The sequence below is a fragment of the Panthera pardus genome, unplaced genomic scaffold, assembly GCF_024362965.1.
Source record: "Panthera pardus isolate Hobbes unplaced genomic scaffold, ASM2436296v1 HiC_scaffold_12, whole genome shotgun sequence".
Taxonomy (NCBI): domain Eukaryota; kingdom Metazoa; phylum Chordata; class Mammalia; order Carnivora; family Felidae; genus Panthera; species Panthera pardus.
The window spans coordinates 55106144-55123053 of record NW_026526677.1 but is presented as its reverse complement, the minus strand read 5'-3'; the positions used below and the strand labels follow the sequence as shown (position 1 = coordinate 55123053).

General features: G+C 39.3%; 1 protein-coding gene across 1 annotated transcript; it reads left to right on the top strand.

Moving 5' to 3' along the window:
- Positions 1–13208: 13208 nt before the first annotated feature.
- LOC109267030 (olfactory receptor 52K1-like) lies at positions 13209–14159 on the top strand. Its single transcript, XM_019449541.2, has one exon. It carries the CDS (start codon positions 13209–13211, stop codon positions 14157–14159), a length of 951 nt encoding a protein of 316 aa, XP_019305086.1.
- Positions 14160–16910: the final 2751 nt, after the last annotated feature.

The following is a 16910-nucleotide window of genomic DNA, read 5'->3' as shown; positions in this document are numbered from 1 at the left end:
ACTAAAAAGACAGAAGAAGTTAATCACATTAATTCCAAGGAGTTCTCTGGGAATACAAACACTGAACTACCATTACTGCTTTAGAAAGGAGAAATTGGGGGCACCTGAGTGGGCTCAGTCCATTGAGCCTCTGATTCTTGATTCTGGCCCAGGTCATGATCCCAGGATTGTGGAATGGAGCCCTGCGTCAGGCTCTGTGGTACTGCGTGGAGCCTGCTTGAGGCTTTTTTTTTTTCTCCTCTCTCATTCTCTCCCTCTACCTCCTCCTCCCCACTCGCTCCCTTTCTCTCTTAAAAAAAAAAAAAAAAAAAAAACAACCCAAAGAAACAAAACAAACAAACAAACAAACAAAAACAAGGAGAAATTGCTGAGTGGAAAAACATCTTAATGGTATCTGGAGCAAAAATAAGGCGGGGCTTTAAAGACACAGGTTATTAGGTCTTTTACACAGGTTTAACAAAAGAAGTTAAAAATCACAGCCTGATTCTTTTGTTTAAAAAAGAAAAGCAAAGTCAACAAGAAAAAAAAAATCATTACTGGTCTGCACTCTGTGAACAGAGCTTTCTCTCCCTGGGAAAACAAAAAATTATTTGCTCCTGTATGAAATTTAGGACCACTTACCAAAATGGCTAGCTTGGCAGAGGCTGCTGCTTAGCTTAGAGCTCAATTGTACAATTCACTTGAAGCTCAGTGTGAACTTTCCTCATAGACAATAGACATTTGTGTTCACACATTTGAAAATGAACTTACACAAACATGTGCAATTTATACAGTTTCTTAAAAGCATAAAACACTGACAGTTTTAAACTAATGGGTTTAGGGCTACACTCAAAATAAAGCTTTGTGTTCTTTGTTGCTACCCTTTATCTCTAGGGTAATGAAGACTGTCTATTAAGTGAAATTGTTAATAGCCAAAAATTATGAGAGGTCAGTCATAAAAGCTGCATGCGGGATATTTTTCTTTCTTTTATCCTTTTGGAATTAAAGATATTCCTCTTGTTTGGAGGAGAATGATGGTTTAGTTATAATTAAAATTCTGTTCTTTTTACTATTTGGTGGAAAAGACTGACATACTACTAATTAAGCTACTTTTAGACTTATCTCCTTATTGAAGGGATCTCCATTATCTTGATGGAGCTCATGGATAGGCATGGTTATTCATTGTTAACTTGGGATACCATTGGGTGGATCTTTATTCAACTAATGAGATTTATTCTACAGAATATTATAAAGCTTCTATTATGCGTCAACATTTCTCTAAGTACTAGGAATGTAGTGGTAAATGAAGAAGACAAAGTCCTTGTTCTGATAGAACTTCTAAGCTAGTAAGGGAGACTTTCATTAAAACGGTCAACATGTAACAAATAGGTATTGAAAAGTGCTAATTAAAATAAAACAGGAAGATAGAAAGTGACAAGGAGCATAGTTTTAGAGTAGTCATGGTAGAACTTTCTGAAGTGACATTTGAGTAGGGATCTTGAGGACATCAGTGAGCAAGGCATGCAGCTGTATGAAGGACAGTGCTCCAGGAAGAACAGCAGATGGACACACTTTGAGGTCTGAAATGTGGTGAATTTGAGGGATAACACCAGGCCACTTGGTTGAGTGGAGTGACTAAGAAGAAAGAAGATGCATTTGAGAGGTAGCCAAGGTCCAGGTAATAAAAGGTCTTGTAAGCCATGGTGAAAACTGGAATTTGTGTAAAGTGTGTAGAAATCTATTTGAAGATTTAGAACAGGATTCTGTTATGCTGTGACTTATGTTTTAAAGGGTCTACACTGGGGTGGCTATGTGACTCAGTCAGTTGAACATCTGACTCTTGATTTCGGCTCAGTTCATGATCCCAGGGTCGTGGGATCGAGCCCTGTGTTGGGCTCCACGCTGAGCATGGAGCCTGCTTAAGATTCTTTGTCTCCCTCCCTCTGCTCCTCTCCCCAACTCGTGCACTCTAAAATAAAAAAAAATAAAAATAAAAGGTCTATATTGGATTCTACATAAGGGAAATAAGGATGAAAGAGGAAAACTAGTTCAAAAATTATTGTTATAGCCAAAGAATGAAATGATGGTGATTTAACCAGGGTAGAAGCAGCAGAGTCAATGAAATGTGATTACACTTGGGATATGCTTTGAAGATGCAGCAAATAGAATTTGTTGATTGATTCACTGAATGCAGGGTTATGAGGATATGATGGGCTTTAGGTTTGAGACTTCTAGCCTTCCAATTGGATGGATGGATGGATGGATGGATGGAAGGGCTTCAGTACAATGGGAAACACTGAGATTAAAGTACGTTTAAAGAGTAGAGGTAGAAAGGAATCAGAATTCTGTTTTAAATATGTAAGCTTGGAAATATATGTTAGACCTTCAAGAATAGCTGTCAGGTAATCAAGTTATATTTACCAAATTTGAAGTCCAGGGGAACTATCTGAATTAGAGATGTACATTTGGGAGGCATGAAAGAACAGTTAGAGGCATGAGAAATGATAAAAATCACCTAAGGAATGAGTAGAGAGAAGAGACCTCAACATCAGAAGCTGGGAAAAGAGGAACTAGACAGTAAAAGATACTCAGAAAGTGACACAATGAAGTAGGAAGAAAACCTTCAGAGTGTTTAGGAAATCAGGAAGTAGAGAGTGCACATCTCTGCCAAATGCTACCAGAGTGTTGAATAACATAGGGTTTAAGAATTGATTACTGATAGTTAACAATACTGTATCATATACTTGAAATTTGCTAAGATAGTAGATCTTAAGTGTTTTTACCATAAAAATGATAACGATGTTACTAGATTGTGAGGATTTTACAGTGTAGATGTATATCAAAACATCAAGTTGTGACACCCTAAACATACAATTTTTGTCAAATATACCTCAGTAAAGATGGAAAATTGATTATTGGTGTTTTCAATAAATGATGCTGGAAATTCTAGACATCTACATGCAAAAGAATAAAGTTGAACTCCCACCTTATATCTTATTCAAAAATTAACTCAAGTGGATCAAAAACCTAAACAGAAGCTATAAAATTATAAACTTCTAGAAGAAAACATGGGTAAAAAGCTTCATGACATTGGATTTGGCAATGATTTCTTGAATAGGACACCTAAAATACAGGTAAGAAAAATAAATTGAACTTCATGAAATTAAAATTTTTTGTTCAAAGGACACTACCAAGAGAGTGAAAAGAGAGCCTATAGAGTGGGAGAAAGTATTTGCAAGTCATATATAAGTGATTAATATCTAGAATATATAAAGAATTCCTACAATGCAACAAAAAAAAATGCAATTCAAAATGGGCAAAGGACTTGGATAGACACTTCTACAAAAAAGATATACAAATGGTCAATTAGCCATTTAGCTAATTATACAAATGGCCAATTAGCAGGGCACCTGGGTAGTTCAGTCAGTGAAGCGTCCAACTTTGGCTCAGGTCACGATCTCACGGCGGGTGGGTTTGAGCCCCACATCAGGCTCTGTGCTGACAGCTTAGAGCCTGGACCCTGCTTTGGATTCTGTATCTCCTTCTCTTTCTCTGCCCCTTCCCCACTTGCACTCCGTCTCTTAAAAATAAACATTAAAAAAACAAAAACAAATGGCCAATTAGCTCAAGAAAAGATGCTCAACATCACTAATCATTAGGAAAAAGCAAACAAAAACACTAAGAACTACCATTTCATATCCATTAGGATGGCTATTATAAAAAAAACCAGACAATACTAAGTGTTAATGAGGTGTTTAAATAGGAAGTTTGTACCTTTTTGTTGGGAATGCAAAATGGTACAGCTGGTGTGGAAAATGGCATGGCAATTTCTCAAAAAGTTAAACATAAAATTATGATCGTTCCCTAATTCAACCTGGGTATATCCTTCCCTGACTGCTCCCAGTATCAGCTTGTGAACCTCAAGTCAGGTTCACCAACTCTACATAGTCCATCTCCTCAGCCTAACTGACTTCAATATAAGCCCTGTTGTAGAAGGCTCACCTCAACCCAATGTGTTCTGGAGACTCTAGGTGGAGGGGCGAGTGCTTGTTCCTGAAGGATCAGGCTTAGGACATCTAATACAAAATCTGGATGTTTCTGTGGGATGAGAGGGGAAGCCAGAAGTATACAGTGTCAGTAGGAACTGTTGGGATGTTTCATGGAGAATTCAGGTTAAGTGACAGAGGAGTCCCTGTGAAAATCAACTTCCCCTCTCAGGACTATGGCAAAAAGCAGATGCTGAGACCAGTCATAGGAGGAAAATATCCCTTTTGGTATTGTTATTAATGGTTGATAGTTATTGAGTAATAACATGGATCATTACAGCTCAGTGATCTCATTGGATCCTTCCCAAATGGTGAGAGATGGGCAGGGTTAGGATTATTGTCCCCATAGAATAGTAAGGAAACAATCCAAGAAACAGAGAGGTTAAGTGCCTCATCAAAGTCACAAACTGGGATTTAAACCTAATCTCCCATTCATAACCTCAACTCACAGCTCTGTCCACAAAATGAAACAAAACATCAAGACTCCAAACCAAATAAACAGATAACATTGACCTAGTTATAACTGAACCCCACCTTTCTAAATCACAATCCAAAGCACACAGAAGGCATCTATTTGCATATTCTGAGGAGGCTTTATTTCTCAGCAGGCACTGCAGGGAAGGAAGGCACTGCAGGGAAGAGAGGGTGGAGAGAGGCACAATAATTGTCAAAACCAGACTACACTCTGCCTCAAGGGAGGCACTGAATGCCAGAGAATGGTGAGAGAGTAGGATCTGTAGGAAGCCAGGGGCAGGAATCCCAGAAGACTGGGAACTGGGACAGAGGTCTCTAAAGTCACCTCCAGAGAAGACACCAGGCCCATCATAGGTCGTTTTCAGGATGTTCCTCAGGGATCAGACCTGCTCTTTCTTTTTCTTTTGGGACCAGAGCAGCTTATTATGAGAATATAGCCAGACCTCTCCTTTCCAACGGTCTTTTCCAGCCTTCTCTCACAAGGAAAACTGCATCAGTTTTTTTTAAAATATGAAATTTATTGTCAAATTGGCATCAGCTTTTCCTGAAGCCTACAGAAAATGAATTGAGCCTCATGCTGAGGGGTGAGAGCACATAGGGCTCATGGCAGTAGGACAGACCAAGCATATAAGGGAGGTGGCACAAGTGGGATGAGGGGCAAGCAGACCAGGGAGGCAAGCTTCTGCTGAGTCAGCTGGCTACTAGAGGGCTGGAACAGGGTATCTGGGGGTCATAGGTCAAGGAAAGAGGCCATGTGAGCTGGGCTAGCAGAGAAAACTAGAATAACCAGGATAATAGCAGAAATCAGACTGAAAATAGTAATGACTAGAGGGAATACCCAAAGGCTGAGTAGAGAACCTCTAGAAGGAGTTGTTTAATGCTTGAAGGGAATAGGCTAGGGGTGTGTGTGTGTGTGTGTGTGTGTGTGTGTGTGTGTGTAGGTGGGGAGCCATGGAGTTCATAGGGCAGAGCTCATTTCTCAATGCCTCTCATGCTCAAACAGTTTATCCTTATCTCAGGAATTATCTGACCTCCTGATTCTTGTCTTCTAGCTTTCTCATCCAGTGTTTGTCTATCTAACAGAGGACCTGCTTTCTATTCTCATCAAGACTTTATCTTCTATAAGCTTCAGATCCTCTTTTGTCAGCATTAGAAGAAATCTTTTTCTGCCTCCCAGGCCTGTGCTCCTGTATTGTGTATTACTGACCACCTCAAGAAAGCCTTAACTAACCAACCCAGACCAGGTTAGTTAATCTCTCATTAGTGCTACCTTCTTTCCTCCTACTTCATATTCTGGCCTCAACACAGTCCTGGCTGCTGTAATAGTCCTGGGACAAAAGGAAAAATCTGAAATAAGGATATTGAAGGGACAGGCCAGTTATACTTATTAAAGGTTTTAGCAATGGGGTGCCTGGGTGGTTCAATCAGTTAGGCATCTGACTCTTGGTTTCTTCTCAGGTCATGATCTCGAGGTTTGTGAGATTGAGCTCTGCGTTGGGCTCTGTGCTGACAGTGTGGAGCCTGCCTGGGATTCTCTTTCCCCCTCTCCCCGTCTCATGCACACTTTTTCTCAAAATGAATAAACATTTAAAAAAAAAAAAAAGAAAGGTTTTAGCAACAACTAGCTATATCTTTGCAGCATGGTCCTGTAAATGGAATCTTGGCACAGGAGTCAGAAGTTATGAAATTTAGTCCTAGCTCTGCTACTGACTTCCTCCGTGATCACCTGGGGACTCAGATTCTCAATTCTATCACTTGAAAGTCCTCTCAGGTTAAAGGTGTAGTCTACCAAATAGTTTATAGCACTGACTGAATACTCTAGGTATGGAGCCACACACACTTTTGGGGGAGACAAAGAAATAAGTGAAACAGGCTTGCTTTTGTTATTTGCTGATGTCTTGACTATGAACACAGGAAGCATAGGACAATGACATGTACAGACTGGACCAAACACTCATGCCAAGCAGGTTAAGGGTGCTAGGGCAGGAGGAGACTGGATAAGCAGAGTAGGATTGTGAACAGAATTAGAGGTATATTTCAGTTAAACCTGGAAAGAGGGAAGGTTGACGGATTGATTATTAGGCATTTTAAACAGAATAGGCTATCTGTGAGGTTGAGGTGTGTGGGAAAATCAACTGGAAGACCAGAGACAGGTGGCAAGAACACACAGGAAGAGAGACAGGGGCGCTCAGGGAAGGGAGAAACCTATTTGAAATTGGAGAAGTACATTAACTTAGGGCACAGGTGACAACATGCATAGGAGGATATTCTTTCAACTATTCAAGAAATATTTAGCAAGTCCCTCTATAGGTTCCATAAAGACAGTGGCAGTAAATCTAAAAAAGCACAGCCCTGTTTTGTCATGGGGCTTCCACACTGCCCATTCCAATGCTATCTTAGAGAAAATGCAGATACACATTAGATTTGGAGAAGTTTCTAATAAGAGGACTTTTTGATGATCTAGTTAACCAAAATTGATGGAAGATTTTATAGAATTTCCATCTGTAGACGTGCTTAAAATCAGGGGCTACTTAGTAAGCTTCAATTTGGATTAGATGGTAGTATATTATCCACCAAAGGAGTGGAGAAAGTTTCTTTAGGGAGTCATTCATATACTTATTTAAAAAGCACTTATTGGGGCGCCTGGGTGGCTCAGTAGGTTAAGCGTCTGACTTCGGCTCAGGTCACGATCTCGCGGTATGTGAGTTCGAGCCCCGCGTCGGGCTCTGTGCTGACTGCTCAGAGCCTGGAGCCTGTTTCAGATTCTGTGTCTCCCTCTTTGACCCTCCCCTGTTCATGCTCTGTCTCTCTCTGTCTCAAAAATAAATAAACGTTAAAAAAATTTTTAAAAAGCACTTATTTAGGGGTATCTGGGTGGCTCAGATTGAGGGGCATCTGGGTGGCCCAGTTGATTAAGAACCTGACTCTTGGTTTTGGCTCATGTCATGGTCTCATGGTTCAGGGGATTTAGACCTGCATCAGACTCCACACTGAAAGTGTAGAGTCTGCTTGGGATTCTCTCTCCCCCTCTCTCCCTGCCTCCCCTGCTTGTGTGTGCATGTGCTCTCTCTCAAAATAAGCAAACTTTTTAAAAGCAAAGCACTTATTGAGCATCAATATTCAGTAGAGTGTGAATATAGAAATAAGTCAGAGCTCTTGTATTAAAAGTACTCAGTCTGGTGAGTGGATAGTGCATGTGTACTGACAACACAGATTGTGCTCTCCTTGTGTTATTTAATTCAGTGCATTAATGAGCCCTCATTGAAAACACTGAGAAAATCTGCCTGGAGGAATCTGAGAAGACTTCACCAAGAAGGTGGCAGGATCTCGGCCAGGTATGAAAATGGGCAGAGGAAACATTCCAGATACATTGTATGAGCCACAAGCATAACTTTCAGGAAGTGACAGATAATCCACTATAGCTGAATCTCAGATGAATGTTTAGGGGAATGGTAAGAAGAGAGGCTAATAATTTAGGTAGGAACAAGTTTGTAAGTGTATTAAGTAGGTTGTAAGTCTTTTTTTGTTTTTTGTTTTTTTGTTTTTGTAGCAATGAGGTCTCATAAGTGGTTTTCAGTAGGGATAGAACATGTGGTCTGTTGCGTTGTAGTGGTAGATTGAGTAGGGGTGGAAAACTAAAGAGGAGGTTTTTTATTCAAATATAATTAACAGTGTTATATTAGTTTCAGGTGTTACAATATAATGTTTCAACAATTCTGTGTATTACTCAGTGCTCATCGTGATAAGTGTATTCTTTAATCCCCACCACCTATTTCTCCCATCCTCCCACCCACCTCCCTTCTGGCAACCACCAGTTTGTTCCCTGCATTTAAGAGTCTTTTTTTTTCTTCATTTTATTTCTTAAATTCCACATAGGAGTGAAATCATATGGCATTTGTTTTTCTCTGACTTATTTCACTTAGCATTATACTTTCTAGGTCCATCCATGTCGTTGCAAATAGCAAGATCTAATTCTTTAAGGTTGAAAAACATTCCATATTGTGTGTGTATATACATACCACATCTTATCCATTCATCTATGGATGGACACTTGGTTTGTGTCCATGTTGTGGTTATTATAAACAATACTATAATAAGATAGGGGTGAATATTTTTTAATGTTTATTTTTGAGGGAGAGAGAGAGAGAACGAACTTGAGTAGGGGAGGGGCAGAGAGAGAAGGAGACACAGAATCCAAAACAGGCTCCAGGCTCTGACCTGTCAGCACAGAGCCCAACGTGGGGCTCAAGCCCAGGAACTGTGAGATCATGGTCTGAGCTGAAGTCAGACACTTAACTGACTGAGCCACCCAGGTGCCCTGGGGTGTCTATCTTTTTGAACTAGTATCTTCATTTTCTTTGGGTGAATACCCAGTAGTGGAATTACTGGGTCATATGGTAATTCTATTTTTAATTTTTTGAGGAACTTCCATACAGTTTTTGACAGTGGCTGTACCAATTTGCGTTCCCAGCAATAGTGCACAAGGGTTTATCTCCACATCTTTGCCAACACTTGTTCTTTTTTTATTTTAGCTACTCTGACAGGTATAAAGTAAGATCTCATTGTGGTTTTTATTTGCATTTTTCCAGTGATAAGTGATGTTGAGCATTTTTTCATGTGTCTGTTGGCCATCTGTATGTCCTCTTAGGAAAAATGTTTATTCAGGTCCTCTGTCCATTTTTTAATCCAATTTTTTTTTGGTGTTGAATAAGTTCTTTATAGATATTAATCCCTTATTGGATATGTCACTTGCAAATATATTCTCCCATTCAGTAGGCTGCCCTTTTGTTTGGTTGATAGTTTCCTTTATTGTACAAAAGCCTTTTATTTTGGTATAGTCCCAATAGCTTAATTTTGCTCTTGTATTCCTTGCCAGAGGAGACAAGGTGTCACAAGATGTTTCTATGGCTGATGTCAAACAAATTATTGCTTGTGTTTTCTTCTAGGAATTTTATGTTTTCAGGTCTCATATTTAGGTTTTAAATCCTTTTTGAATTTATTTTTATATATGGTGAAACAAGTAGTCTAGTTTTCCCAATACTGTTTGTTGAAGAGACTTTTACCCCATTGCATATTCTTGCCTCCTTTGTCATAAATTAATTGACCAAAAATTGTGGGTTTATATTTGGAGTCTCTATTCTGTTCCATTGATCTATGTGTCTATTTTTGTGCCAGTACCATAATGTTTTGATTACTACAGGTTTGTAGTGTATCTTGAAATCTAGGATAGTGATACCCCCACAGCCTTGTTCTTTTTCAAGATTCCTTTGGCTACTTGGGGTCATTTGTGGTTCCACACACATTTTAGGATTGTTTATTCTAGTTCTGTGTAAAATGATGTGGGTATTTGATAGAGATTTCATTGAATCTGTAGATTGCTTTGGATAGTATGGACATTTTAACAATGTTAGTTCTTCCATCCATGAGCATGGTATATCTTCCTTTCTGTGTCATCTTCAATTTATTTAAATGGGAGGTCTTTGTAATGACACAGGCAAGAGATGGAATTTGGGAAGACAAGAAGTATGGAAAGGAGAAAAGCAGCATGGGAGACAATTTAGGGACAGGATCAAGGGGTATCATTGACTGAGAAAGAACACCAGAAGCTTTGGCATCTGGTAGAAGGCTTTATGACTTGAGCATAATGAAGGTGGAAGGGGATAAAGCTGAATAGTGAGTAGAGACCAGGCTATGCAGGGACTGGTAAGCCAGAGTTAAGCATGTGGATTTCATTCTCAGTGCAATGGTAATTCCATGAAGGTCTTGAGGCAAGGCCTGGAATAGTATAATTTGCATTTTTAAATAGATTCTTTGGCTACAGTATAGAAAGTGGAGCCTAGAGGGCCCAAGATTCAGACCACAGAGACCAGTTAGGAGCCTTTTGTGGTCTAGATGAAAGATGGTGAATTAAATAAGAATGTTGTCAGGGAAAAGGAAAAGAGTAGGGAGTAAAATACATTTTGCAGATTGATAGGATTTGCTAATGAACTGGATACTATGGAAGAGGGAAGGGATTAAATCAAGGATTATCCCTGGGTTTCTGACCTTGCTACAGGATGGATGGCCAGAATATGTGCTAAGATGGCAAGGCATGGTAAGGAAATTGTTTGTAGGGAGATAAGATTTTAATTTTGGCGGTATAGTTTAAGATTGTCATGGAACATCTAAATTGGAGAGGTCCAATAGGCAGTAGAATATACTCATCTGAAACTCAGAGAGAAGCTATACAATTGGCAATTCCCCGAACATAGATAGTAACAACAACAACAACAACAACAACAACAAAACTCACAAAAGACAAAAAACCAAAAGAAAAAAGTGAGAGGAAAAAGGGAGGACCTAGAAAGGTAGCAGGACAATAAAAGGGAAAATAAAAACAGAGAGAAAAGGAAAGAGTGAGGGGAAAGAAGCAATAGCTAGGTCAGTATAAGGGAAGGAGTGGAGATGGAAGTTAGCTTGGAAAGGATTGGAAATTAAATGAGGTTGTAAATGGTGTAGAGATCAAATACAGTCAAGTTTTTATTCAAGTTGTGCTGTGAAGGGGAATCGAGTTAAGGGGTTGTTAGATGGAAGAGATAAAGCTGAAGAATACAGGATGGTGTTGATGTTAATCAAGATCAACACTGTAGAAAGGGGGGCAGATTTGTGTGTAGGATAGCAATGACAAATAGCATGTGCAAAATGCTTCACAGTTTACAAGGTTTATTCTTATATGATTTCATCTTTCCTCACAATAACATGGTGAGATGATCATGGGAGGTATGGTTATTGTCTCCAGTTACAGGTCAAGAAGCTAAAACTTAAAAAATATCAGATTAATGTTAGTTTCTGCTAGTAGGTAGACTGATGGCACAATCATTACTTGAGACTAAGTCTTTAGATTCTAAAACTTTTCCCTGTACCATGGTGATGAGTTAGAGTTTTATTTCTTTAACTTGAACACTCCAGATTTCAACTGTCTGTGGAACAACCAGGTAGAGGCAGAAGAATATAGTGATTTGAGTCATTGGATTTGAAGGCAGGAAACGAGTTCTCAAAGTTTAATATTTGACATTTTTCAAACATATGATTGTCAGTAAGTAACTTAACCTTAACTTTCTCAATTAAAAAGAATGCCCATATTTACTGAGCACATCTTTAAATTCTAGATTTAGGCTAATGGTTTTTATTTTTATTTTTAAATTAAAATTATTTTTAAGTTTTGAGACATAACTGACATAGAATTGTATTAGTCTGAGGTGTTCAACATAATGATTTGATATATGTTTATATTGCAAAATGTTACCAAAGTCTAGTTAGCATCCATCACTTCACATAGTTATGACAATCTTTTGGTGATGAGAACTTTTAAGATCTACTTCTTTGCCACTTTCAAATGTATGATATAGTGTTGTTAACTGTAGTCATTATGCTATACATAACATCCCCAGAACTTATAATTGGAAGTTTGTACCTTTTGACTACTTTCACCTATTTCTCCCATCCCTAGCAGCTACAAGTCCGTTTTGTTTCATTTTAAGAAATTTAATTCCAATGTAGTTAACACAGTTATAGTAATTTCAGGTGCACAATATAGTGATTCAACAATTCCATATTTATTTTAAAGCACCTTGAGAGCAGAGACCATATATTACTCAGTGCTCATCAAAATACTCCCAATCCCCTTCACCTATTTTACCCATCCCCCACCTACCTCCACCCTCCACTAACCCAATGTTCTCCATAGTTAAGAGCATTTCTTTGGTTTGTCTCTTCCCCCCACCCCCCTTTGTTAATTTGTTTTTTCTTCTTAAATTACACATAATGAAATCATATGCTGTTTGTCTTTCTTTTGACTGGCTTATTTCACTTAATGGTATACTCTCTAGATCCATGTTGTTGCAAATAGCAAGATTTCATTCTTTTTTATGGCTGATAATATTCTTATGTGTATCACTTTTCTTTATCCATTCATTCATTGTGCTAATAGTTTTACAATATCTCAATTCTAAGGAGAAACTTTTAAGATATAAACTGATAAAGAGGGAAGCACAGATAAAATTGTGGGACACAAATCTTTACGCTTTTTCAAAGACAACGATAAAAGGGACAAAAATGAGATAGAAAGATAAAGGACACCAGAATGAAAAAGAATGGTATGAAGTTTAGAGGTCAATCTTGCAAAAAGATGGGGGTGGAGGATCTCTTCCTTTGAATGTCATGGATGCTAGAAAGCAAAGTGGGTGAAGGTAGAAGCATGTAGAATGGAAGTTAAAGTTAGGTGAAGGAAAACAATAATAGATCTTCTCATGTTCTCAAATTGGCTAGAAGTAGGGCTTTAGTTGGTGAAGTTTCTGAGTGTCAAAGGCCTATTGAGCCCCTATTAGAGAAAAATTTATAGAACTTGGAGGAAAGTAAATTATTAGAAGGGGCTAGGTTTAATTATTTTTCATACAGACAAGCTAGACCTTTACAAAGTAGTCCTTAGTCACACAAAGATAACAAAGTTCTTCCACTCAACTCCTCAATGAGGGTTGCCTTGTGATACTAGTTAAATGGTATTTGTAGATTAGGATTATTTTCTAATTTAAGGTCTAGAATGATATCAAGGGCTAATCCTTCCATGTGAATGATCAGAGCTTAAACTTCAGTGCTAGAACTCTGCTGACACAGGATACTCTCTGGACAGGTCCTGTGGAAGTAGACAATAGGAACAGAAGAGGATTTCCAATGGTCACATCAGCCTCCAACATCACCTCAACCCATCCGTCAGTCTTTGTGTTGATGGGGATTCCAGGCCTGCAGCACCTACATAATTGGATCTCCATTCCCTTCTGCTCAGCTTATACTTTAGCCTTGCTAGGCAACTGCACCCTCCTCTTCATCATCCAGACTGATGCAGCCCTCCACGAGCCCATGTACCTCTTTCTGGCCATGCTGGCAGTCATTGATCTGGTTCTCTCTTCTACAACACTTCCCAAAATGCTAGCTATTTTTTGGTTCAGAGATCGGGAGATCAACTTCTATGCCTGTCTGGTCCAGATGTTCTTTCTCCACTCCTTCTCTATCATGGAGTCAGCAGTGCTTCTGGCCATGGCCTTTGACCGCTATGTGGCTATCTGCAAGCCACTGCACTACACCACAGTCCTGACTGGGTCCCTTATCACTAGGATTGGCATGGCTGCTGTGACTCGGGCTGTGACGCTAATGACTCCACTCCCCTTTCTGCTCAGACGTTTCCACTACTGCCGAGGCCCCCTAATTGCCCACTGCTACTGTGAGCACATGGCTGTGGTAAGGCTTGCCTGTGGAGACACTCGCTTCAACAATATCTATGGCATTGCTGTGGCCATGTTTATAGTGGTGTTGGACCTGCTCTTTGTTATCCTGTCTTATATCTTCATCCTTCGAGCAGTTCTACAGCTTGCCTCTCAGGAGGCCCGTTACAAGGCCTTTGGGACATGTGTGTCTCACATAGGTGCTATCTTAGCTTTCTACACACCTGTGGTCATCTCCTCAGTCATGCACCGTGTGGCTCGCCAGGCTGCCCCTCATGTCCACATACTCTTTGCTAATTTCTATCTGCTCTTCCCACCCATGATTAATCCCATCATCTATGGTGTCAAGACCAAGCAGATTCGCAAGCGAGCCTTAGGACTATTCTCAAGAAAGGATGTATAAATGGAGAGTTAGGGACAGGTGGAAAAAGAGTGGGACAGACTGAATGCTGAACTGGGGGTGGGGGTATGATAGGAAGTGGAGGGATGCCAGTTTAGTTCTTTCCTGGTGTAATGAAAAAACTTAATGATGTCCTGAAACTCAGTCACCAGTCTGATCAGGACTCATGGGGCTGTATTCTTTGGTTGCCTTTGAATTCAAAGGCTGACTGCTGACTTTGCTGCCTTCTCAAAGAGCCCACTCTATTAGGAGGCTTGACAAAGGCTTGACCCACTCTCTTCTTGGTAACATCATCTAAAGACACAAAGATGCTTTCAAGTTCATTTAATAAGACTGAGAATCTGAGTTTCTACTCAGAGCCACTGGGATCATGAGCTGGGAAAGACCAACATTTCATCTGAGACAAGAGTACCTATACAGTTTGAAAGTTGATGTCCAGTATCTAGCTAAACATTACCAGTTTTGGGGAACTCAATCTTCCTGGGCTACAGGTTCCAAGTCAGACAGTTTTGCTTGTTAAAATTTATTTCTTCAGTTGAGTCAGCCTATGTATTCTTTGACCTATTTTGACCTCTATATTCTCATGACCAATCTCTGAGTAAAACATGTCCCCTGACATTTCTTTACACATCATGCAACTCTTTGCACACAGATCTAGCTTATGTTTTCACCAAGAATGTGAATTCTTTATTCATTCAATAATCCAGTCACAAAACATTATTGAGTCCTAAATCTGTGCTGGGAATACATATTAAGGTGGGGGTGCTGCACTTATGTCTATGTCCTAAGACAAAGGAGGAAATGCTAAACATAATAGGTTGTCGTCTCTGACCTGCCCATCACAAGGCTCATTATCATGAAAGACATAGGTAGGCAAAATAGACAGGAGATGGGGATATTGACCTGTATTCTCTTTCTTTTCTTCTATCCAATGCAAACTTACATGCTAGAAAATTTCCTTAATGTTAATCCTGACAACTAGAATTTGTGTGTGATCATATAGGCCCTCATACACCATCTTCCACAAATGCATTCTTCTATTTTTATCTTGTGAGTCCCTTGTTTCCTCAGACTACTCTTTAGAAATTATATATCTCTATCTTATTCTGCCTTAATTTCTGTCTCTGGGTCTACATATATATCTAGACATATTATTTAGCTTTGAAAGAATCTGAGCCTATGTCAGGTGGGGTATGGACAGATGGAAGTTTCAAAGAGGGGAGACTGTAGCACGAACCCAGGGTCTTATGCTTGGTTCACATCTCTGCTTTTATAATTCCCTCTGACACCAAAACACACACACACACACACACACACACACACACACACACACACACGGAAATGATATTCTACCTTTAGTTTCTATTTTGTTAAAACCTCTTGTTTCTTCTGAGCATAGTTGGTACAGGTGGAAAGCTTAAAAACTGCAAATACTAAAAACACAGTGTATAACTTGAAAGAAGCTATTTCCAAACAGAGGTCTTCTTATCCTTCTGATGACTTACATGAGGAATGTCACCAGCCTGTAGATCTTACCCATCCCCAATGAGGAAAGAATGGCTTTGCTTCCATTATAAGTCCAATATTACAAATATCCCACAGCCAGGTATTCTAATATCAGAACCACCAGGATTAGTCAGAAACAAGTTATATCTTAAAATGGGTAAAAGAATTACCCCTCTAAAATTCTAGTACTAATGAAAATATTCTTCAACAATGAAGATGAAAGAACAAGTGTTACTAACAAAAACTGATGGAATGTGTCAATATTAGGCCTGCACTAAAAGCAAAACTAAAAGTAGTCCTTTAGGCTGAAGGAAAATGAGCCAGGTAGAAACATAGAATTGCAGGAGGAATTGAACAGAAAAGCTAAATATGTGGATAAATATAAATAAATATTGGCTGAACAAAAGACAGAAAAGCAAATGGAATTGAGCTGAAATGTTCTAATATTCTACTAGTGACCTTCAACATAGTTATCTAAGCTATGGCCATTCCCTACTCCATGTGCTTTTTATCCCTGCATCCATGACATTAGGTTTTATCCCTTCAGAATGGAATCAAGGGGCAAAATAAGGTACTTTGTTCCTTCACACCCTGTCTACTTTATCTGGCTCTTGTCTGGATGTTTTGACTATAAGCTATAGTCAGTCACTCTATTAAGCCTGTCACCTCAGCCTCCTGGCCATGGCTCTAGATCTGTTTCCTATAAACATGACACATATAACTGAATAGTGTGTCCTCATTCCATCATCAGCTTTCTCTCAATCCAAAGTGGATTTTTTTTTCTGTCTCACCTGCAATTTGCCCCTGATGTTAGCTTTTCCCACATTAGTATTTAGGTTAGTTTCCCTTCGTATAGTCTATCTCCTCAGCCTTGCTGAGCTTGGCTAAGTTCCAAATTTAAAGGTGTTATGTAGAAATCTCATTTTGTTTCAACATCCTAGGAGATCATCCATCATAAGGAGAGCTCAGTACACACCCAGAAGCCAACAGTTAGGAAAGATAAAGTTAGATCCAGTATACTTCTGTCAAAAGGAACTATGTATAGTTGGGGTATAGAGCTCTGAGATTGCTTTTATTTTTTTTTTAATTTTTTTAAACGTTTATTTATTTTTGAGACAGAGAGAGACAGAGCATGAACAGGGGAGGAGCAGAGAGAGAGGGAGACACAGAATCTGAAACAGGCTCCAGGCTCTGAGCTGTCAGCACAGAGCCCAACGCGGGGCTCGAACTCACGGACCACGAGATCAT